General features: G+C 51.5%; 1 protein-coding gene across 1 annotated transcript in view; it reads right to left on the bottom strand.

Annotated features, from left to right (window-relative positions):
- AHRR (aryl hydrocarbon receptor repressor) overlaps positions 1-22,191 on the bottom strand; it is a 74,950-nt gene that overhangs the window by 4,902 nt on the left and 47,857 nt on the right. The window contains exons 5-10 of the mRNA XM_079760337.1: positions 16,059-16,148; positions 7,770-7,899; positions 6,288-6,421; positions 4,144-4,343; positions 925-986; positions 272-413 (exon numbers count right to left, since the gene is read on the bottom strand). Of these exons, the coding sequence (XP_079616463.1) occupies positions 272-413; positions 925-986; positions 4,144-4,343; positions 6,288-6,421; positions 7,770-7,899; positions 16,059-16,148 (758 nt within the window). The remainder of the gene's footprint in view (positions 1-271; positions 414-924; positions 987-4,143; positions 4,344-6,287; positions 6,422-7,769; positions 7,900-16,058; positions 16,149-22,191) is intronic.

Here is a 22,191-nt window from a genome sequence, read left to right as displayed (position 1 = left end):
GAGGTAGCCACCCAGGGTCCAGGCTACAGGCAAGGGCGAGTCCATAGGTCCTACAGCGCCCACGAAAGTCCCGTCCCCATCTCTAGCCAGCCCCCCAACGTGTAATGACTTATAGGGCGAGAAGCATGCCTGGGTGTGTTCCATGTGTATCTGCATGTTCCACTAAGAGCAAGGTTGAGCCGTCATGGTCAAGGCCACCAGTCGCTCTTTTCTTTCTTGACACCCGGCTGTGACTTCGAGAGGTGCTGGGCTGGACAGAGGCACCACTTACCCGGCGGCCCCCTCGGGGTAAAGGACGAGGTCGGGGCCACCCCGCAGGCACAGGCACGTGGCCCTGGCAGGAACCCGGGCCCAGCGGCAGGCGTCCATCTGTGCCCTGAACACAGAAATGCCATTTTCTCCACTGTTTCTTCCTGTCAGGATGCAGACAAGGGAAAGGCATCGTGGGTGCCCTGAACAGCACCTGGGCCCGAAGAGCGGCTTTGCTCTCTGTGGACACGGCTCCTGGAGCCCCTCAGAGCTGTGTAGACCCGCGCCCACGGGAACTGGCCGCCACCCAGCCTCTCTCGCTCCAAACGGCACTTCCATGGAGCATGCCATAGTTCCCGGGAGTGGGGAGAGCCATCCTAGGGACACTGACACAGTTTACCCAATTAAGAAGGGTGACAGTTGCCCGGCCAGCATGGCTCAGTGGTTGAGCATCGACCTATGAACCAGAAAGTCATGGTTCAATTCCCGGTCAGGGCACATGCCCAGGTTGTGGGCTCGATCCCCGGTGGGGGCATGCAGGAGGCAGCCAATCAATGATTCTCTCTCATCATGGATGTTTCTATCTCGCTCTCTCACTCTCCCTTCCTCTTTGAAATCAATAAAAACATATTTTAAAATAACAAAAAGGGTAACATAGTGAACTTTTAAAAGTACCTGCTAAGTAATTGGGTTTTCCGTGCAATTCTGATACACACAGACTCCTGGTGGCTTTTGCTCTGCAGAGAACAGATAATTGCAAAATAATATGCAGATGACATGTGCTGATGGTGGACGTTAATAACATGACAGGCATTACAGTTATGGCTAGGAGGGGGAGACACAACAGTGACTCATACTTTTTAATTTTGTATAGATCATCAAGTCTTTTCTCAACTAGAGATTTGCTAAAAATTCCAATGCGTGTCACTTTTTAGGCCAATAAAGGCCTAATGTATTTGCTTCAAAAAGTAGACCTGCACATTGGATGACTTTTCAGTGCCTTTATTGTATTCTGGGTGGCCAGAATGAAAATACAGTAAATTCTTGTCATTTACACTTGTTATGCTCTACACCAGAGGTGGGGAACCTTTCTCTGCCAAGGGCCATTTAGGTATTTATAACATCATTCCCTGGCCATACAAAATTATTAACTTAAACATTAGCCTGCTGTATTTGGTCAAACATTTAATTAACTCACCCCTAATGCCTTGGCAGGGCCAGACCAAATGATTTTTCGGGCCTTATACAGCCTGTGGGCCGGATGTTCCCCACCCCCTGCTCTACACAGTCAACGTGAACGACTAAATTAGTGAACACTGAGCCATCGTCCCTGAACATGCGCACACACATGCACACGCACACAGATACGCACACACATACACACACCTATCACGGAGCTTAGGCAGAATCTTAAGCCTGAGGAAATGCATTCTGCTAGATTCTTTTTTTAAAATTAATTTTCAAGAAAAAAATACAGGTCCCCGATGGGTGTGGCTTGGTGGATGAGCATTGACCTATGAACCAGGAGATCACAGTTTGATTCCCAGTCCAGCACATGCCTGGGTTTCAGGCTCGACCCCTAATGGGAGGTGTGCAAGAGGCAACCCATCAATGATTCTCTTTCATCATTGATGTTGCTTCTCTCTCTCCCTCTCCCTTCCTCTCTGAAATCAATAAAAACATTTTTTTTAAATAAAGAAAAATATACGCTCAGAAGTGTTAAGTGACTTGCCTGAGGCCATCCCTCTAGCAGGGGCAGGAGTGGGATTCAAATCCAGCCCACCTGGCTGGCCCAGAGCCAGAGCCTCCTGCCCTGCTGTCCCCTGCCCCCCTCTCCACCCCTGGTCATCTCTGTAGCAGAACAGACAGGAGAACAGGAGTGAGAGGCAGAGGCTAAGAACAGAGATAAGGGAACAGAGACAAGAGAAGGGAAAGGAAAGAGCAGAGGAAGAGGTGAAATGTCTCTCTCAGTTGGAACATGTTCATTGGACGACTCAAATATCTGTCACTCTGGGCATGACTATGAATGACTGCCAAGGCCCCTGGGTATTGATTTTGGAGCACAAATACGTAGATGGATTTACACATACAGAATCCATGTACAATCAGGCATGAAGGTGTGTCACAAACCTGTCAGGAAAGTTGTGAAGAACTTGAATAGCACCTGCAGGGACCACAAAACACATCCAGAGCAGCCCTCAGGGCCTCCGATTCTCTGAGTTTGCACCTTCCACTGTCTCTGAGCTCAGAGGGAAGCGAACATGACGCCTGAACTAAACCTTGGTTTAGGAATTCCATTCAGAGCAGCTGGAAATTCCCAAACCAGGAAGCTCCAGGCAGTTGTTCTCTCCTTTCTTAGAATGTTGAACAGAATCAACGTTCTCTGAGGGCCTTTGTCTTTCCCTATTCTGAGTTTTAAGAAAATTCTGTACAATATGATACCTAATATTGACTCAACTGGCATTGTGTGTGCAACCCCATGCATTCACAGCACCTGTGCAGTCAGCCTGCGCTTCCCCACATGGACGCCAGGGGGAGGCAGAAGCCCAGCTTGCACACAGACCTCTAGGAGTGGATGGAAAAGGTAGAATTTTCCTCTCTTGTTTGTAGGGTTGGAAAAACATATACAGAAAATAGAAAAGTCACTATATAGTTTCAATTATAATTATCAGGCTACAACATCTTAAAAACACAGAGAACTCCAAGACAGTAAATGAAGATGGAAAATAATTCAGAGTATGAGGGTGTTCGTCCAGGTGGTAAGAAAGCAGGTGTGGACAGACTCATCCCCCACCAGGCACATTAAGTCCTTTGCAATGGGCTCTGCACAGTAGGTTGGTCTTTGGACAATAACCTTTGCCCTTCAGCACACCTTCCCGATTTAGCTTGCTTCATCACTTACACTTATAGCTGTTTTCACTGGCTATTCTGTTGTTTCTCTCTCGTGTGTCATGACATATTACATCTTTAAAGTGACTTGCCTGAGGCCATCCCTCTAGCAGGGGCAGGAGTGGGATTCAAATCCAGCCCACCTGGCTGGCCCAGAGCCAGAGCCTCCTGCCCTTTTAAAAGACATATATATTTCACTTAAAACCACTCCACAAAACTGCTGTCTTAGCATGCTGGCGCGTGTCAGGGACCCGGGGGGCAGCCCCAGGCCCACGGCTGTGTTCCTGGGAGCCACCTTCAGTGCAGACGTGTGAGAACAGCAGCAGCAAGGTGGGGGCTCCTGCCGTGAAGGCAGTGGCTCCAACTGCAGCCCCGAGGCAGACCACACCACAGCGCGCGGACATGAGAATGAGCATCTCGAGAAAGCAGAGCACACAACGGGAGCGCTCCAGTCACCGACCGTGTCTGCTGTCAGATTTTCTAATCACCGTGCCAGTGGGGAACGTCCAGCCCGCAGGCCCTATAAGGCCAGCGAGATCATTTGGTCTGGCCCTGCCAAGGCATTAGGGTGAGTTAATTAAATGTTTAACCAAATATAGTGGTTAATGTTTAAGTTGATAATTTTGTATGGCTGTTGGCAGGAAAAAGACTCCCACCCCTGCTCTAAATGGTCATGGAAGACATCAGAGGTGAATCGTGGGTGCTGATGAGGAGTGGACGCTCACACCTGGCCCCCTAAGGGACAGCTGTGCAGGTGGCCGCTGGGGCTTGACTAAAACTGGAGGATTTAGGGCCAAATGGTGGAGGCAGTGTTTGCTGCCACGGTTCACAGAAGCATTTCTGTTTTGCTAACAGTTGCTCCCATAATGTGCTAGCTTAAAAAACACCACATTTCTCTCTCTTCCTCGCTTTCCGAAGATGAAGAAGATATAGGAAGTGCTCCGTGTCAGGCGCTCCGCTTTAAGCACCAGGACGGTGAGCGTGGCTGCCCAGGGGCTTACTCACTTCGTGTCCATGGCGGTCGAGCCGTCTGCCCTGTGCTTCGCCCGCAGAAACGCACCCTTCATTTTCATCTCGGCCACCGAAGGCAGGAGCACGGGCACCACGACGCAGAACAGCGAGAGCCGAGGGGACAGGACTGTTCCCGACGGCGCCTTCCTCTTCTGGCCAAACAGGAATTTGAGTTTCCCTTGGAACTGCATCGTCTGATGTTTTAAGGACAGAAATGTGTTCACAGAGCGATTAGCGACATGGTCAAAGGGGGTGGAAATGACGTTCTCGGGGATCGGAACACGGACAAGAGCCTTATCCTCCGTCACTGAGGAGGCGGGCACCAGCATGTCTCCCTGCTTGGCCTCCGTGGGACAGGAACTGCCCCCAGGCCCCCGAGTGGTTCCCGGTGCCCTGGAGTCTCTGTAATCTCCTGTAATGGACAAGCATGCGCTCGTGTGTGCACTCACGGGTGTGTGGGTGTGCGAGCCAACCCTCACACGTGAGCGTGAAGGACACAGGGACCTGAGGGGAGGGTCTCCCAGACCCAGCAGCGGCTCTGCTTCCTCAGGGGTCAGGGTGGAGCTGAGGAGGAGGAGTATGGGGAGAGGGGAGCCAGAAACTGGGGAAGCACCCCAGGAGGGACATGTGTAGGAGCCGTGGCATCTGGAGAAGCAGGTAAATGCAAAGGAGGAACCTTAGTTTCATTCTCTACTGTTCTGAAGTGACTGAATTTGTATTATGCACAAATAATGTTTTTATTAAGACAATTGTCAATGCAGAAACAAAACAACCAACCAACAGGTAAAGGTTTATGAAACTGCAGCTACCGGCTGGTCCGTCTCCGCCTCTGTACTGAGCCCTGCCTGCAGAGACCTGGGCTGGGCGCCCCAGTGAGTGATGCCGAGGGTCTCGAGTCCTGAGGGGGTCTGGCCCTCAGCCCAGGGCTGCGGGGCAGCTCTGATGTGGGATGGTTTTTGTGTGCATTTCCCGAAAGTCTGGGACTGGGATGGGGCGGGGGTGTGTGTGCAGTGGCTCAAAGGGCTCTGAGCTGGAAAAGGTGGAGCAAAACAAGATCGGTGAGACAGGCACTGATGCGGCCAGCCGGTAGGTGGCGCCCGAGGGCTGGTCTGCAGGAACGGCTCCCTCTTCCAGAGCCACTGACGATTCGCAGACACACCACCGTCCTCTGTCCGTCTTCCCTTCCTACATGCACACTGAGCACCTGCTAGAAACCTCCAGCCCAGCCCTGGCCCAACACTCCGGGGCTTTGCCAAACACCAAACACCAAATAGCCCAGGTGTGGAGATGGACCCTCGAGGGGCTCATCGTCCAGGTGGGGACACAGACCCCAGGTAGGGGCCCCAAGTCCAGGAGGGGGAGACAACTCCTCTTGGGCACGGGGCTAGGCGGGGCTGGGAGGGTGTACAGTGGTCGGGGGCAGCAGTGCACACACCCAGGCAGGGCTGGAGACTGAGCCCCAGAGCCCTGCCCCCACCCCCCAGGGCCCTGCCCTGCAGCACTGATGGTGAAAGGCCCTGGGGTCAGAGGGTCTGGTGTTGAATTGCTGCCCAAGGATGGGGGTGCTGGGCCTCTAGGGAGGCTGTGACCCCGAGGAGAGTGTGGGGACTGGGCTGGGGAGGGGAAGCGACAGGGGCTCTGGAACACAGTCTGGGAGGTGGACAGAGGCTGGCACGGGCTGGGCGCTCTGCTCTGTTGTGCCCCCCGGAGGACGTCTCCTCCCTTCCCTTCATCCCTTCAGGGAGAAGCTGGACGAGGAAACGGTTAAACATGAGACGTGGGGGCACAGTATCTATCTGCAAGAGAAGAGCTTAAACCCAACGGCCTGGCAGGAACGGGGTCTCGGGTGCTTGTTGGGAAAATCTTTGCAAATGAATTTGAAATAAAGGTACATCTAAACATAAGTTAAAACCCAGAGCAGTGTAAGGCCTACTGCAGAGCTTTAACACGTCAGCTGAGTCATGTCCTCTCCTGGTCTCAGGTGTCTCAGATTCACTCTCATTCACCCACCTGCCATCATCCAGTCCTGCTGAGAACCGCATGCAGGTCACCCCCCAGCCCCTCACTTCCCCCTCCGTTCCTTCCACCACAGGACACAGGGCACCCGAACCTCCCTGCAGCCCCCACCGCTCACTCACCAGGAAGCCCGAGGTGCTGTCCAGCAGGCAGCGCACGCGGCAGACGAAGCAGCGCGTCAGGAAGGCCGAGTACTCGGTGGGGCCGGCGGCCCCCTCCTGGGCCCGGAGCAGCCTCCCCAGGATGATATCCTCTCCTGCCCAGGTGGGTGCAGGCGGGGGTGGGAGCCCGAGGGCAGTGACAGGGAAACGGAAAAAAACACGCTGATAAGCAAGGCTGTGCCTGCAACAGCCAGCTATCACCATGTAACACGCCCACCCTGTAGGGCGCAATTCACGCGTCCCCTGTGCTCCCGCCCATCCCCTGTCCCCAACACCCCATAGTCACAGCTGCTCCCACAAATGTGCTCACAGTCCTTTGCCTTTAAAAACGTCACTTCAGCCCTTGGGTGGCTCGGTTGGTTGGAGCGTCATCCCATACACCAACAGGATGCGGATTTGATTCCCAGTCAGGGCACAGGCCTAAGTTGTGGGTTCGATCCCCGGTTGGGGCTAGTACAGTAGCAACCAATCAATGTTTCTCTCTCCCTACCCCCTCCTCTCTCGGTGACAGGAGATTTGACTTTGGGTGGTGGGCATATGGTCCTATACACAGATTTTATAAATGAGTAATCCGCACATGTAACCTATATGTTCATGTAGACCAATGTCACCCCAATAAAATCCTATATAATAAAAGGCCAAAAAAAACATCCACAATACAAAAAAAAATCAATAAAAACACATGCGCTGGTGAGGATTAAGAAAACGAAACATGTCACTTCAGTGGGACTGCACGTGTGACACACCGGTTGTTTAGTCTGTCCCTTTTGAGCTTGATAGAACGGGCTTGCGTGTGAGTACCTGGGTTTGCTTTCTTCACTCAGCTTTATGAGGAAATTATGCTGTTGCGTGAGGCTGTGTTGGAAACTTTTCTTGAATCGTTTACAACTTCTGGGGAGACCGGGACTCATTCCCCCGGGCTGGGCCCCAGCGGGAGGCACCCTGTCTCCTCGTGCCCGAGTGCGCGTCCCCTGCGCGCCAGGCTGCCCTGCCGCCTCCGCAGGAGCTGGACGCCTGCCGAGCGTGTCCTGAGTGGGCAGGGGCCTCGGTCTGGGTCTCGTGGGGCTTTGCCAGGAGGGGGTCCTGCCCGCAAGGGGCACATCTGTGAGCAGACAACCATCTCTGGGGGCTTTCTTTTTTAAGGTAAATCGAATGGGGCCAAAGGAATTCCCTGGAAGACTGCGTGCCTGGGGGAAGACGAGCACCACAGCTTTTTGGGGAGGGGTTCCTGAGCCCTGGCAGAGCAGAGACGCCATCAGCCATCAGGCTCAGGAGCCCGAGAGCCCTGTGGGCCGTCTGGAGGGGCAAGAGGAATGCAGGAGGAGGTCACTGGAAGAGGGGGACGCTGCACTCATGTGAAGGGAAGGAGATGCAGGTCGGGTGGCCGTTTCCCGGGCAGTCCACGTGCTGACAAGCCGGGCTCCCAGTCTCGGTGAGACCCACCTGTCTCCGAGCGCAGGGGCTGCCCACACACCACCTGGGGCGGGTCCATGGCCCAGTGGAGCTGCCGGCAGAAGTCCTGGCGGTCGTCCACGTGGATGTAGTCATAAATGTTCTGGTGCATCACGTCCGTCTGAAACATCGCAACAGTTACCCCCGCCTTACCCCAGGGAGCTACCCACGGTCCTCAGTGAACAGTTACCCCCGCCTTACCCCAGGGAGTTACACACGGTCCTCAGTGAACAGTTACCCCCGCCTTACCCCAGGGAGTTACACACGGTCCCCAGTGAAGTTACCCCCGCCTTACCCCAGGGAGCTACCCACGGTCCCCCGTGAACAGTTACCCCCGCCTTACCCCAGGGAGTTACACACGGTCCCCCGTGAACAGTTACCCCCGCCTTACCCCAGGGAGTTACACACGGTCCCCAGTGAACAGTTACCCCCGCCTTACCCCAGGGAGCTACACACGGTCCTCAGTGAACAGTTACCCCCGCCTTACCCCAGGGAGTTACACACGGTCCCCAGTGAACAGTTACCCCCGCCTTACCCCAGGGAGTTACACACGGTCCTCAGTGAACAGTTACCCCCGCCTTACCCCAGGGAGCTACCCACGGTCCCCAGTGAACAGTTACCCCCGCCTTACCCCAGGGAGCTACCCACGGTCCTCAGTGAACAGTTACCCCCGCCTTACCCCAGGGAGCTACACACGGTCCCCCGTGAACAGTTACCCCCGCCTTACCCCAGGGAGCTACACACGGTCCCCCGTGAACAGTTACCCCCGCCTTAGCCCAGGGAGTTACACACGGTCCCCAGTGAACAGTTACCCCCGCCTTACCCCAGGGAGCTACCCACGGTCCCCAGTGAAGTTACCCCCGCCTTACCCCAGGGAGCTACCCACGGTCCCCAGTGAAGTTACCCCCGCCTTACCCAGGGAGCTACCCACGGTCCCCAGTGAAGTTACCCCCGCCTTACCCCAGGGAGTTACACACGGTCCTCAGTGAACAGTTACCCCCGCCTTACCCCAGGGAGCTACCCACGGTCCCCAGTGAACAGTTACCCCCGCCTTACCCCAGGGAGCTACCCACGGTCCTCAGTGAACAGTTACCCCCGCCTTACCCCAGGGAGCTACACACGGTCCCCCGTGAACAGTTACCCCCGCCTTACCCCAGGGAGCTACACACGGTCCCCCGTGAACAGTTACCCCCGCCTTAGCCCAGGGAGTTACACACGGTCCCCAGTGAACAGTTACCCCCGCCTTACCCCAGGGAGCTACCCACGGTCCCCAGTGAAGTTACCCCCGCCTTACCCCAGGGAGCTACCCACGGTCCCCAGTGAAGTTACCCCCGCCTTACCCAGGGAGCTACCCACGGTCCCCCATGAACAGTTACCCCCGCCTTACCCCAGGGAGCTACCCACGGTCCTCAGTGAACAGTTACCCCCGCCTTAGCCCAGGGAGCTACCCACGGTCCCCAGTGAAGTTACCCCCGCCTTACCCCAGGGAGCTACCCACGGTCCCCAGTGAAGTTACCCCCGCCTTACCCAGGGAGCTACCCACGGTCCCCCATGAACAGTTACCCCCGCCTTACCCCAGGGAGCTACCCACGGTCCTCAGTGAACAGTTACCCCCGCCTTACCCCAGGGAGTTACACACGGTCCCCCGTGAACAGTTACCCCCGCCTTACCCCAGGGAGCTACCCACGGTCCCCCATGAACAGTTACCCCCGCCTTACCCCAGGGAGTTACACACGGTCCCCAGTGAACAGTTACCCCCGCCTTACCCCAGGGAGTTACACACGGTCCTCAGTGAAGTTACCCCCGCCTTACCCCAGGGAGTTACATACGGTCCCCAGTGAAGTTACCCCCGCCTTACCCCAGGGAGTTACACACGGTCCTCAGTGAACAGTTACCCCCGCCTTACCCCAGGGAGTTACATACGGTCCCCAGTGAAGTTACCCCCGCCTTACCCCAGGGAGCTACATACGGTCCCCCGTGAACAGTTACCCCCGCCTTACCCCAGGGAGTTACACACGGTCCTCAGTGAACAGTTACCCCCGCCTTACCCCAGGGAGCTACACACGGTCCCCAGTGAAGTTACCCCCGCCTTACCCTAGGGAGTTACACACGGTCCCCAGTGAACAGTTACCCCCGCCTTACCCCAGGGAGCTACACACGGTCCCCAGTGAAGTTACCCCCGCCTTACCCCAGGGAGTTACACACGGTCCCCAGTGAACAGTTACCCCTGCCTTAGCCCTGGGAGTTACACACGGTCCCCAGTGAAGTTACCCCCGCCTTACCCCAGGGAGCTACATACGGTCCTCAGTGAAGTTACCCCCGCCTTACCCCAGGGAGTTACACACGGTCCTCAGTGAAGTTACCCCCGCCTTACCCCAGGGAGTTACATACGGTCCCCAGTGAACAGTTACCCCCGCCTTACCCCAGGGAGCTACACACGGTCCCCAGTGAAGTTACCCCCGCCTTACCCCAGGGAGTTACATACGGTCCCCAGTGAACAGTTACCCCCGCCTTACCCCAGGGAGCTACACACGGTCCCCAGTGAAGTTACCCCCGCCTTACCCCAGGGAGCTACACACGGTCCTCAGTGAACAGTTACCCCCGCCTTACCCCAGGGAGTTACACACGGTCCCCAGTGAACAGTTACCCCTGCCTTAGCCCAGGGAGTTACACACGGTCCCCAGTGAAGTTACCCCCGCCTTACCCCAGGGAGCTACATACGGTCCTCAGTGAAGTTACCCCCGCCTTACCCCAGGGAGTTACACACGGTCCTCAGTGAAGTTACCCCCGCCTTACCCCAGGGAGTTACATACGGTCCCCAGTGAAGTTACCCCCGCCTTACCCCAGGGAGCTACATACGGTCCCCCGTGAACAGTTACCCCCGCCTTACCCCAGGGAGTTACACACGGTCCTCAGTGAAGTTACCCCCGCCTTACCCCAGGGAGCTACATACGGTCCCCCGTGAACAGTTACCCCCGCCTTACCCCAGGGAGTTACACACGGTCCTCAGTGAACAGTTACCCCCGCCTTACCCCAGGGAGCTACACACGGTCCCCAGTGAAGTTACCCCCGCCTTACCCCAGGGAGCTACACACGGTCCCCCGTGAACAGTTACCCCCGCCTTACCTCAGGGAGTTATACACGGTCCTCAGTGAAGTTACCCCAGCCTTACCCAGGGATTTTCACATGGTCTCCCGTGAACAGTTACCCCCGCCTTACCCCAGGGAGTTACACACGGTCCCCAGTGAACAGTTACCCCTGCCTTAGCCCAGGGAGTTACACACGGTCCCCAGTGAACAGTTACCCCCGCCTTACCCCAGGGAGTTACACACGGTCCCTAGTGCTGACTACCTCACAAACACCTCATCCAGCTCTCTGGAGCGAGCCCTATCTGTGAAGAGAAAGTCCACAGAAAAGACTGGAGTGTGGCCTCCAGGCCATTCCCTCCCTGGGAGGACCGGCCATGCCACCTGGAACACAGAGCCCCCCAATCTCCACCCACCAGCTGGGTGGTGACTTCGGGGGCAGAGCGAGGCTCAGACCAAATGCCTTCTAGAGCCAAGATACCCACTTTTCTAAATTGGTTCCGGCCTCAGGGACTCCGGAAACTCATCACGCTGTATGATTTGGGCACTTTGCAGCCAAAAGTTTATTAGGAAATCACCCCTGGGGGTGAGGTAGGAGCACCAGTGCCTCCTGGCCAGTGACTTCCTTCTTCCTGGCACCTCCAGGCCCCGCCCACCCCCTTCCAGGATGCCCCAGGGCCGCACCGTCCACAGCCCTCTCTCTGGTCCTCTGTCCTCCCTTTGCTCGGCACAGAGGCCGACCCTTGCGGCCCCAGGTCCACACTGGGAAGCCACCGTCTGGGGCACAGAGGCCACAACCAGGACCATGAAGACTGTGGCTATTGTCGGTGAAAACGTCCTCAGAGTCTGTTGATAAATGACAAGGGCCTGTACACATCTCCCACGACTTCTTCCTGTAACTCTGGCGGAGGCCGGATGCCCCGAATGTCAAATAAGACACCCTCAGGGAGGCAGAGCAGGAATGTGAAGTTGGACCCCAATCTCTGTGCACCCCACAGTCCAAACAGACTGTTTTCACAGAGAGAAGTGGACACAGAGGTCAGAAGTGGTGGTGCCCTTGGTCAGTGTTGTCCAGGGTCAGGGGCTCTGGACATGAATGTGGGACCAACAGGCAGAGGCCAGCTCCTGGTGGAAGGGGACGCACCAGGCTTTCCCTCCAGCTTCAGACCTGCTGGCTCGCACCTCACCTGGCAGCTCCCACCTCACCCGAAGGTCTTGTCTCACCTGGTGGCTTCCAGCTCCCCTGATGGCTCTCACCTTAGCTGGGGCTCTATGATGGCAAGTGCACTACCCACAGGGATGTTTTCCTAATACACTTTTGTGATTCCAGTATAACTTCTAGGCTGGAAAGTACCCATATCATAAATATACAGCGTGCTGAGTTCCCCATGTAACCACCGCCCAATCAGCAAGCAGGACACCCACAGCGCCCCGTGGGCCTCTCCCTCTCTCCTTCCCGGGGGCGGGCACGCTGGCCTGCACGTAAGTGGAGCGCTGTGTGCTATGCTCCTTGGTGCCTGTCCATTCACCCACGTGTGCACGTTGTGGCAGTTTTCACCCCCATCGTTGTATGAGTTTTGCTGTATGAGTACCCCACCTCTGGCTAATCCCCTCTCCTGCTGACGGACATTTGGGCTGTTCCCTGCCTGGGCCCGTTGGCGTGACGCGGCTGCGTCTCTGAGAGCACACCCAGGAGTGGAATTACTCGGGCATGGGAGCCAAAGTTCAGCTTCAGGAGATGATGCCAAACAGCTTTTCAAAGTGAGTGCACAAGTCACACCCTCGCGTGGCGAGTGCAAAAGCCCAGTTGCTTTCCATTCTCGCCGACATTCGGCACTTCAGCCCTTCTCATTTGAGCCTCTGTGGCAAATGTGTCATGGTTTCTTAGTGTGGTTTTAATTTGCACATCATGAAATCTAAGGAAATTGAGCATCTCACAGATTTATTGGTCTTTAGATGTGAGTGTGTGTGTACACGTGTCGTGTGTGCGTGCATGTTGGCCATTTGTGTCTTTTTCTCCATTTTCCATGGAGCCGTCGTGCTGACTTGTCAGCGTTCTCTGTCTGTTCTGGTCACGAGGACTTTATTGGGCGTGTTCCATTGCAAACATCTCCACTCCCTGGCCTGCCTTCCTGCTCTCTTAATGGATCTAACACAGTTGAATTCATCAATCTTTCCTCGGGGATGGGGTTTTGTCCTAAGGAATCTTTCCCCATAGATCTCCTACTTCTGCTCTGTTATCTCCTAGAAACTTCTACATCCACCTAATATGTATTGTGTATGGTGTGAGGCAAGAATCAAGATTAATTTTCCTGCCAGTAGATCTGGTTCACAAGCTCCATTTATTGACCATTTCCCCACCATCGGCAAGACCGCCTTTATCATGTGTGCACACCTGTCTGCTCTGACTGCCAGTTCCCCTGCGGGTCCATTTGTCTGTCCCCGCACTGAGGCCATACTATCTTAACTACTGAGTTTTGTAGGAAGTCTTGTATCCAGGATCATAGGTCCCCCAAAGTCCCTCCCACTCCCTTAACCTGCTCGGATCACCTTAGCTTTCTGCACCTCCAATTAGCTTGCCAATTTCCAGAAGAGCTGCTCAGTTTTTGTGGTAATGTCACTAATTCTATAACTTGATCTGACATCTTTATGATAATATGAGTGGCCCGGTGCACAGATTTGTGCACATTGAAAGGAAATTAATTAGAAGAAATATTTTAATATTGCTATTCGCCCTTTCTCTATAATAGAAGTGTCAACCAAATTCACGATCTAGATTGAAACACACGAGTGCGATTGGCACCAGCGAAAGCTTTATATGTATCGCGCATGCGCGAGTCAACATTTATTTTTAAATTGCCAGTGTGCGTCATATGTACTGGCCGGTCAGTCGGTCAGATGGTCAGATGGACGGATGGTTGGTCACTTAGCCTTTTATATATATAGATTGGGTACTCCAACTCATAAATATGGCCTATCCCTTAATTTATCTGGATCTTCTTTAATTTCTTTAAAGATTGTTTTATATTCTTGAGTCCTTACTGAGAATTGGGTGTTTTTCCATCCTATTGCAGATAGATGGCATTTCCCCCTCGATGGCTTTGTTTAAGGAAAAGAGTAGGCTCACCTCTGAGCACTGAGCAGTCATGGTTCTCACTGTGGTTCACATTATTCCCTCGTGAGTGTTAGTCAGTGACCCCAAGCCTTACAGAACCCGGAAGGCAGTGGGCCGCCCACAGGTCTCCCTGGGTGCCGTTTGTCATCGTCACACCGTAGTTATTAACGAAAGGAATGTGTGGAATTAACATGCAAGGTATGAGTCTGCAGCTCAACCAAAACAGGGGACAGATGAACTTGGAGGAGGGCATAATAAAACCGGAAAGGGCATTCCTGACTAAGGCCAATTTGAAGACATTAAATGTGAATGTTTTCAGTTTGAGGAAACAAGGATCTGTATTGTAATCATTAGTGTGGCACATCTGACCACCCTTCTTCTTTCTTAATCTCCTAGAGCTTGATTCCTAGGAAGTGAGGTCAAGAGAAGTAAATGGTGGGAAAAATGCGAGGAAGGCAGAGAATAATATAACAATTATTCAAATAGACAAAAACATGGCTTTGATCAAGCAAAAGCAGCCGTTATTTTAGCTCTAAACCATCATTAGGGAGTTAAGAATAAAAGCATTACTTGAACAAAATCCTCATGCCAGCAGTTATCATCTTTACTTTTTCGTGCAAAGTCAACACGCTCCACAGGCGCCCTGGCTCACACGGGGACAGCCTCCCCACTGCTGCCCTGTGTGAGGACAGACAGCTCCTTCAATCAAAAACCGGCGACTGAAATATACGCCTAAGCCTATGTATTCACCACAAAAAGTACTGGACCTGAGATAGACAATGGGCTCAGGCTGTGATAGGAAGAACCTGGCTCCTGACTTTGTAAATCATTTTTGCACAAGGAGCTCACAATCGCACAAAGCTGTTCTCAGATTTTTATGAAATATTTTGCATAAATTAGAGTCGATGCCTGATTTAATGGCATTTGGAAACAATTTCCTTATAATAAAAGGCAAAACTTTTTCTTTACTTCTAACTCTTGGAGGGAAATAACCCAGCTCCAATAAAACAAAGGTCCAATGACAAGTTCAGACCTGGAACCCAGGCTGCTCTGCAGGACCCCTGCCTTGATCACCGAGCCAACGTCTGCGCTAAGACCTCCGAATAACGGCTAAAGAATTCACGGGGCAACTCTTGGTGACAGCACGAAAAGGCAAACCAAACGCGTCTCTCTAGACTCAGCCCTGCCCAAGCAATTGAGGAAAGTCCGTTAAAACTTCACCACTGGGGGCTGGATTCAAGTCGTGTCCACATTCTTGCCCTGTCCACCAGCGAGGGAGCCATTAACCCCAGGCGTGCCCACCAATCTACTGGCCACTTAGGGGTGAACAGCATTGTGTAAATGAGGCACCCCAGAGCTTCTGTGATGTACAGGAGGGGACAGTGGACAGGGAGGGCACCAGGGCTAAGCTGGCCACACCTGGTGCTTGTATTGTCCTAGGGATGAGAGACTCATCTCAGGACATGGACAGGGTGTATGTCACACACTGCCGAGTGCAGCCCAGGGAGAAACACCCCAGGCAGCCTCCCCTGTAGCGGGGCTGATGTGGGGACGCCTCTCAGGAGTGTCAGAGGGGCCAGTGCCCTTGCCACGCAGAGAAGTGTCCTTTTCCTTTCCTGGGTTTTGGGTGGGACTTCTCATTGCACCTTTTCTTAGAGGAGCTGCCCTTCTGGGTCTCAGCATTTGATGGGCCTCGGCTGCAGCTCTTGGCCCCAATGTCTGGAACCACCTCGCTGGCTGGTCTGCAGCAACCTTCCAAGTGGATTATCTGAGCATCCAAGAGGGCGTTTCCAGAACACACTTTGTCCTGGTGTTTAAGGCATCGATCGATGCTGCTGGCAAGGACTCGCCAGAGCGTGACGAGTGTGGGGGCTGTGCCACAGTCAGCACCATGGCTGCTGTTGAGATTCGGGACGCCCTGGACACAGTCACACCTCTTGCCATGACTGAGCCCCAGACAAATGCTTCCTTAAAACCTCTGTGATAAGGAAAGCGTGATTTTGGAGATGTTTAAACCCTGAAGAATGAGCATTTACAGGTAACGGGACCTATCACACGGCAGAGAGAGGGTTTGCTCACCTGGTGGAAGCCCAGGTAGTCTGCGATCGTTGCTGATGCATAAAATATCACCCCTTCCGCGCTCACCACCAGAGCAAAGCCGTCCAGGGACTGAAAGAAACAAAAATCCAGTTGGCCTCAAGATACATTCATGCAATCACTCGAAATAAATTACTACAAGCGTGGTTTTGCTTGAGCTTTCAACCTTTTCTCCCCTGCTTTGTAGTCCGCATTCATAATCCCCAGAAATGCTTACTGTCCGTTTATTTATGATCATTTTGCAACAGGTCCCCAGTTAGCAGATGACATGGGCATTTGGTCATGGTTTATGAGGCTCAAGACTTGGGTTCTTGTTCTTGCCATGATTACAAATCTACTTTATAAAAAGTAAACATCATCAGGACAAGATGACACACCATCAATACTTGAAACTAAACACAAGCCTTTCGTTTCACCTGTGTGACTTCCTCACGCGTTCACCTTCTTCTTTACTATGTTCTGGTTTTTCTAAAGGGTTTTATAATGAAAAAGTGTTGAACTCCATCAAGTGATATTTCTGTATCTACTGAAATAACCACACACATTTTTGTTAGTCTATTAATGTGGCGACTTACAGGGACAGATTTCCCGATGAAGAATCCCTGGCACACATGGGGTAAACATATCTGATCGTAACTTTATATGCTATGAATTGATTCATTTCACTGGGGAATTTTTCATAAATGTATTCCATATTTAAGGAAAAGCCAGACTATAAGCTTCTCTAATTTGGGGGTCAAGTACACATAATCATCAGACATGAGTCGGCCCCCTCCCCCAGCTTTCATTTTTCTGGACCCACTTATTTAAGATGGGGTTCATGTGTTCCTTGAGAGTTTGGTTCACCTCACCTCTTAGATCATCCAGTTTAGGTGTATTCTGGGGAGATGGTTAGTGAAAATGGGTAGATTTTAGTACTATGTCATTTATTTAATGGCTGTTAGCATATTCAGGCTTAAATTATTTAAATACTAGAGACCCAGCACGCAATTGAAATTGCACAAGGAGGTGCCCCGCCTCCTGCCATGCAAGGAGGCACCCAGCGGGGGGCCGGAACCCATGCCTGACTCGCGCAGCGCCGTCCGCCATGGGAGTCAGGCCGGACAGCGCCACAGGGGGCCGGAACCCACACCTGACTCACAGCGTCACCCGGCTCCCCGGCCTGTGTCCACTCTGGGGCCACCTGAGCCACCGCACAGGCTCGTGCAGGCCCCCCGCCTTTGTCTCCATCTCCGCTCTGGGCCTCACCTGCGCTAGCAACCTCCTCCTGTCTGGTCATGACCCATTACGGAGTCCCAGTCTAATTTGCATATCACCTCTTTATAATATAGATAAGTTTTGGTATCTTAAAATATTTTGTAACAATGCATCCATTTCATCTTGATTTTAAATTTGCTTGTGTTTGTTATTCACAATGCTTTTATGATGATTAAATCTGTTATATCTATAATTATTGTGGACTTTGTGTGTGTGGAGAAAAGTAGGGATGTGGCTGTTGTACTTGACTTAAAGTCTCCATTTGCAAAGCAAGCTCTCTCGACCATCCTGCAGTGGCTTCCAGAGCCGCCACTAGTGAAGATGCACATAGGACCTAACTGCATGACCAGTGAGCATTCTATCTATCATCTATCTACCATCTATCTATCATCTATTATCTATCTATTTATTTATCTATTATCTACATACCAACTATCATCTATCTATCTATCTATTATCTATCTATAATCTAGTTATTTATCAATCATCTATCTACCATCTATCTATCATCTTCTCCATCATCGCCATCACCATGATAAAGTAAGGACAGCACATACTGTGTGTGTACCCATGGGTGTCAGGCATTCTGTGTGGAATGTCTCATTCAATTTCATGTCGCCTCTATGAGGCAGGAACAGTTGTGACTTCGTTCTGCCAGCACAGAAGCTGGAGGTGAGGGAGGCTGAGACACCCAGTCAGTGGAGTTCATAAATATTTCAACTTGTATCTTTAAAACACAGACATTTAGAGACTTAAATTAACTTTCATTAAGTCTGTAGCCATCCACAGTATATCATAACATTCACTTCTCTTAACTATTGGCAATCTGGGTATTTTCTCTTTTTTTATTCTCTTTTTTAAACCTTAGTGAATTTTATGTGATAAATTATTTTACCATTACTAGGACTTTCATTTCTTTCATTATCAATGAGATTGAAAACATTTCATACAGTCATCGGTAACTTGTATTTCTTCTTCGGTAAAATGTCCATGCAGGTCATGTGCTAATTTTCCCATGAAGGTTTATAAACTTCTAAGAGCTTTTAAGTTACTGATACTGGATATTTCTAGGCAGCCTAAGATAATGGCAGACACCAAGATCCAATCCCCACATATCTAAAAAATGATGGAGAGCAACAGGAACAAGCAGAGCTGAACAATCCATGCCCTCGACTTGATGAGGACACAGGAAACTGGCAAACTTCAAGTTATTTATAAGCAGAAAGGCAACATGAAGTCCCAGTGAGCCTAAAATGACTGTTTCAAAAGGAAAAGTGTAGAACCCTCCCTCAAGAAACTAGGGAACAAAACCAATGAAATCTATGGTAAGTAGAAGGAAAGAAAGTAAGAATAAGAGTAAAAATCAAGGAAATTTGTCTAAAGCAGTCAAATAATAAAGGTCATTGATAAAATAAAACTTTGGTCCTTCGAAAAGATTAATAAAATTGTAAACCCCTAGCAAGCTTGATCAAGGAAAACACAAATTACTGACACCAGGAATTTTAAAGACTACATTATTACAGATCCTACAGATATTAAAAGAATAGTAAGACTGATATTCAATAAAGTAAGCAATTTAAATGAACACATTTCTTGAAAAACACTAAGAAAAGTCATATTAAAAGAACCAGAAAATCTAAATAGCCCAATATCTATTAAACAAATTCAAGTTGTAATCAAAACTATCCCACAAAGACGACTTCAGGCCCAGATGAAATAAAGATTAAAAATATAATAACCTAGGAAAAAATCTAATAAGACATGTGCAAGACCTACATGCTGAAAACAATGACAGTGCAGAGAGGAGATCTAAGCACACTTGAGAGATATGCAAGTTCCTGATGGAAAGTCCCCCTAAATTAATCTATAGATATAAAGCAATCCCAATCCTATCACAGTAGGGCTTTTCTTTTTATAGAAATTGAAAATCTAATTCTAAAATTTATGTGGAAATGCAAAGGGCCCAGACTCGCGAAAGCAATCCTGGTAAAGAACCAAGCTGTAGGACTCATGCTGACTGCCTTCCCGACTGACTCGAAGGCCATGGTAACGAAGGCTGCGTGGGGTAAGGACAGACAGGCAGTCTTCAGTGGAGGCGCTGGCTCAGGCCAGTGGGGAAAGGGAAGTCCTTTACACAATGTATCTGGGACAGCTGGTTATGTGGACAGAGAGAGTGAAGCCTGACAGCTCTCTCATTCCAACACGTCAACCATGAAGGCATCATTCAGAAAGGAAAGGCCATGGTGCCCATGAAAATACAGTTCTACTCGAGAGGGAAGCAGTGAGACGTTAAAACCAGCCTAAAAACTATTGGGAAGCGAGATGACCCCAGGCAGTCAGGACTGGTGGTTGTTAGATGCACAACTAAGTCCCTGGATGATCCTTGAGTGGAAAGGTGCCATCCAAATTATTACCCCCTTCCCTTCCCTTCCCTTCCCTTCCCTTCCCTTCCCTTCCCTTCCCTTCCCTTCCCTTCCCTTCCCTTCCCTTCCCTTCCCTTCCCTTCCCTTCCCTCTTCTTTTCTCTCTTCTCTTTTCTCTCTTCTCTCTTCTCTCTTCTCTCTTCTCTCTTCTCTCTTCTCTCTTCTCTCTTCTCTCTTCTCTCTTCTCTCTTCTCTCTTCTCTCTTCTCCTCTCCTCTCCTCTCCTCTCCTCTTCTCATCCTCACCCAAGGACATTCTTAGAGAGAGGAAAAGAGAAAGACAGAGGGAAAGAGAGACAGAGGGAGAGAGAGACAGGTGAAACCTACAATCCAGGTATGTGCTATGACCGGGAACGAACCAGCAACCTTTTGGTGAATGGGACGATGCTCAACCAACTGAGCCCCACTCTGGCTGGGCTTGTTGCCTAATTTCAATGGTTCAGATGACTTTCCTGGCACAGAGATGCAAACACCAGGGCAGTGACTTCACAATGTGATTTAGACCCTATGCTGAGTTTTCTGAACAAGAAATCCCAGCTCACGCGGCACTGCAGCTGCGGTGGCCGCTTTCAATGGTCCAACCAGAGACGATGACCACCAATTATCCCAAAGCCCATTATCAGCAACCCATCCCTGGACCCCAATGTGCTTCTAAAGAATGGGAAGCTGACCCGTGCAACATAGGCGTCCGCCACAGTGTCTCTGGGAACTAAACAGACTGTGCCATTTGTCATTTCCATTTCTGTGCGGCTCCAAGGGAAGTGCCTGGTCCCACTGTCCCAACGTCTCTGAGTGGAGTGGGACGTGCAGTGTCTGCCGGGGCCTCGTTATTCCAGAGTTTGTGAATGTGCCACAGTCTCCCCAAGGCCTCTGTTCTCAGACACACAGTATTTCTTAGGGAAAAACCTACGAAACATTTGTGGTTTACTTGTTCATATCACTTAACATAAAGACCCGAATTGCTTGGTCTGATGAGTGCAAATAGGACACAGCTCTTACCCTGGCATTTGGGTCAGACTCTGGGACATGAAGCAGGCTGAATGGAGGGTGCAAAAGCTGCATTATGTGGGTGTTCTCCTAAATCAGTGGTTGGCAAACCGCGGCTCGTGAGCCACATGCGGCTCTTTGGCCCCTTGAGTGTGGCTCGGCGTTAGAACCACTTCTTCAAAATAGACTCACCCAGGCCGAAAACCGACTTCTGCGCATGGGCCACGAAGTTTCAATCGCACTGTACGTGTGCACCCGCACGTGGTATTTTGTGGAAGAGCCACACTCAAGGGGCCAAAGAACCGCATGTGGCTCACGAGCCGCGGTTTGCCGACCACTGTCCTAAATAGACCAGTCCTGGGCTCAAAGGCTCACCTCCCCTGCCTGGCAATCATCGAGTGTGGATGTTCCCCACAACTGTGTCCTGGGCCACTTCAGAGACATTTTACCTAAAAATTAGACTGTCTCTTCCACTTGCCCTAGCCCGGAGGTTGTCCCTAAGCACCTTTACCGTTAGCACCTGTGACCACGATGGGACCTACTATGGCCAGATTTCTGTGTCCCTCAGCAACCCAGCCAAGGCCACGCATTTTTTATGACAGCTTTTAAAACTAAATTTCTTAAATTGTGGTACGATATACATAACATAAAACTCACCACTTAACCATATGTTGGCATCAAGCATACTAGTATTCACATGGTTGTGCAGCCAAACTCACCAGCATCTCCAGAACTTTTCCATCTTCTCAAACTGAGACTCTGTGCCCATTAAACACTAACTCCCCGCTCCCTTTTCCCAGCCCTGGCACCTGGCCTCCTACTTTCTGTCTCTATGAATTGGACAACTCTAGGGGTCTCACATTCACACAGGATGTGTCCTTTTTGGACCAGCTTATCTCACTCAGCATAATCTCCTCAAGGTCCATGTAGCATATATAAGAATTTCCTTCCTTTTTTTAGAGCTGAGTAGTATTCCAGCACATGGGTGGACCACATTGGGCTTCTCCATTCACCCATCGATGGACACCTGGGTTGCTTCCACTTCTGGCTACTGTGAATGATGCTGCTGTGACGATGGGGGTACCAGTAAGACAGTGAGTGCATTTTCAAGAAGCAAGGTATCTGAGGTAAGAATGACATTCATTTCAACACTTTGCTCTTCCCTGCCACTCTGCCTGGGATAAAAGAGGTTCATTAAGGAGGCTTAAACGCACTGCCACCCCGCAGAGCTGGAAATCTTTTTAAAAGAACAGATGGTGCCCTGGCACGCAGCCTGCATCTCACGGCCGTCCTGCGATGGCTTCAACGTGCTTCATCTCAGAAACCCCGGCGCTCCCGCTCACCTGGACTTGATGGGAACTCGTGCATACATCGTTCCCACCCTGTGCTTGGCAGGCCCTGGGCACAGCTGAGGCTCTGGGGCTGGTAGTGATGGAGGATGTGGGTTCAAG

Source organism: Cnephaeus nilssonii (assembly GCF_951640355.1).
Source record: "Cnephaeus nilssonii genome assembly, chromosome: 2".
Taxonomy (NCBI): domain Eukaryota; kingdom Metazoa; phylum Chordata; class Mammalia; order Chiroptera; family Vespertilionidae; genus Cnephaeus; species Cnephaeus nilssonii.
The sequence above is the reverse complement of the archived record's forward strand: the minus strand, read 5'-3'. Positions and strand labels throughout refer to the sequence as shown.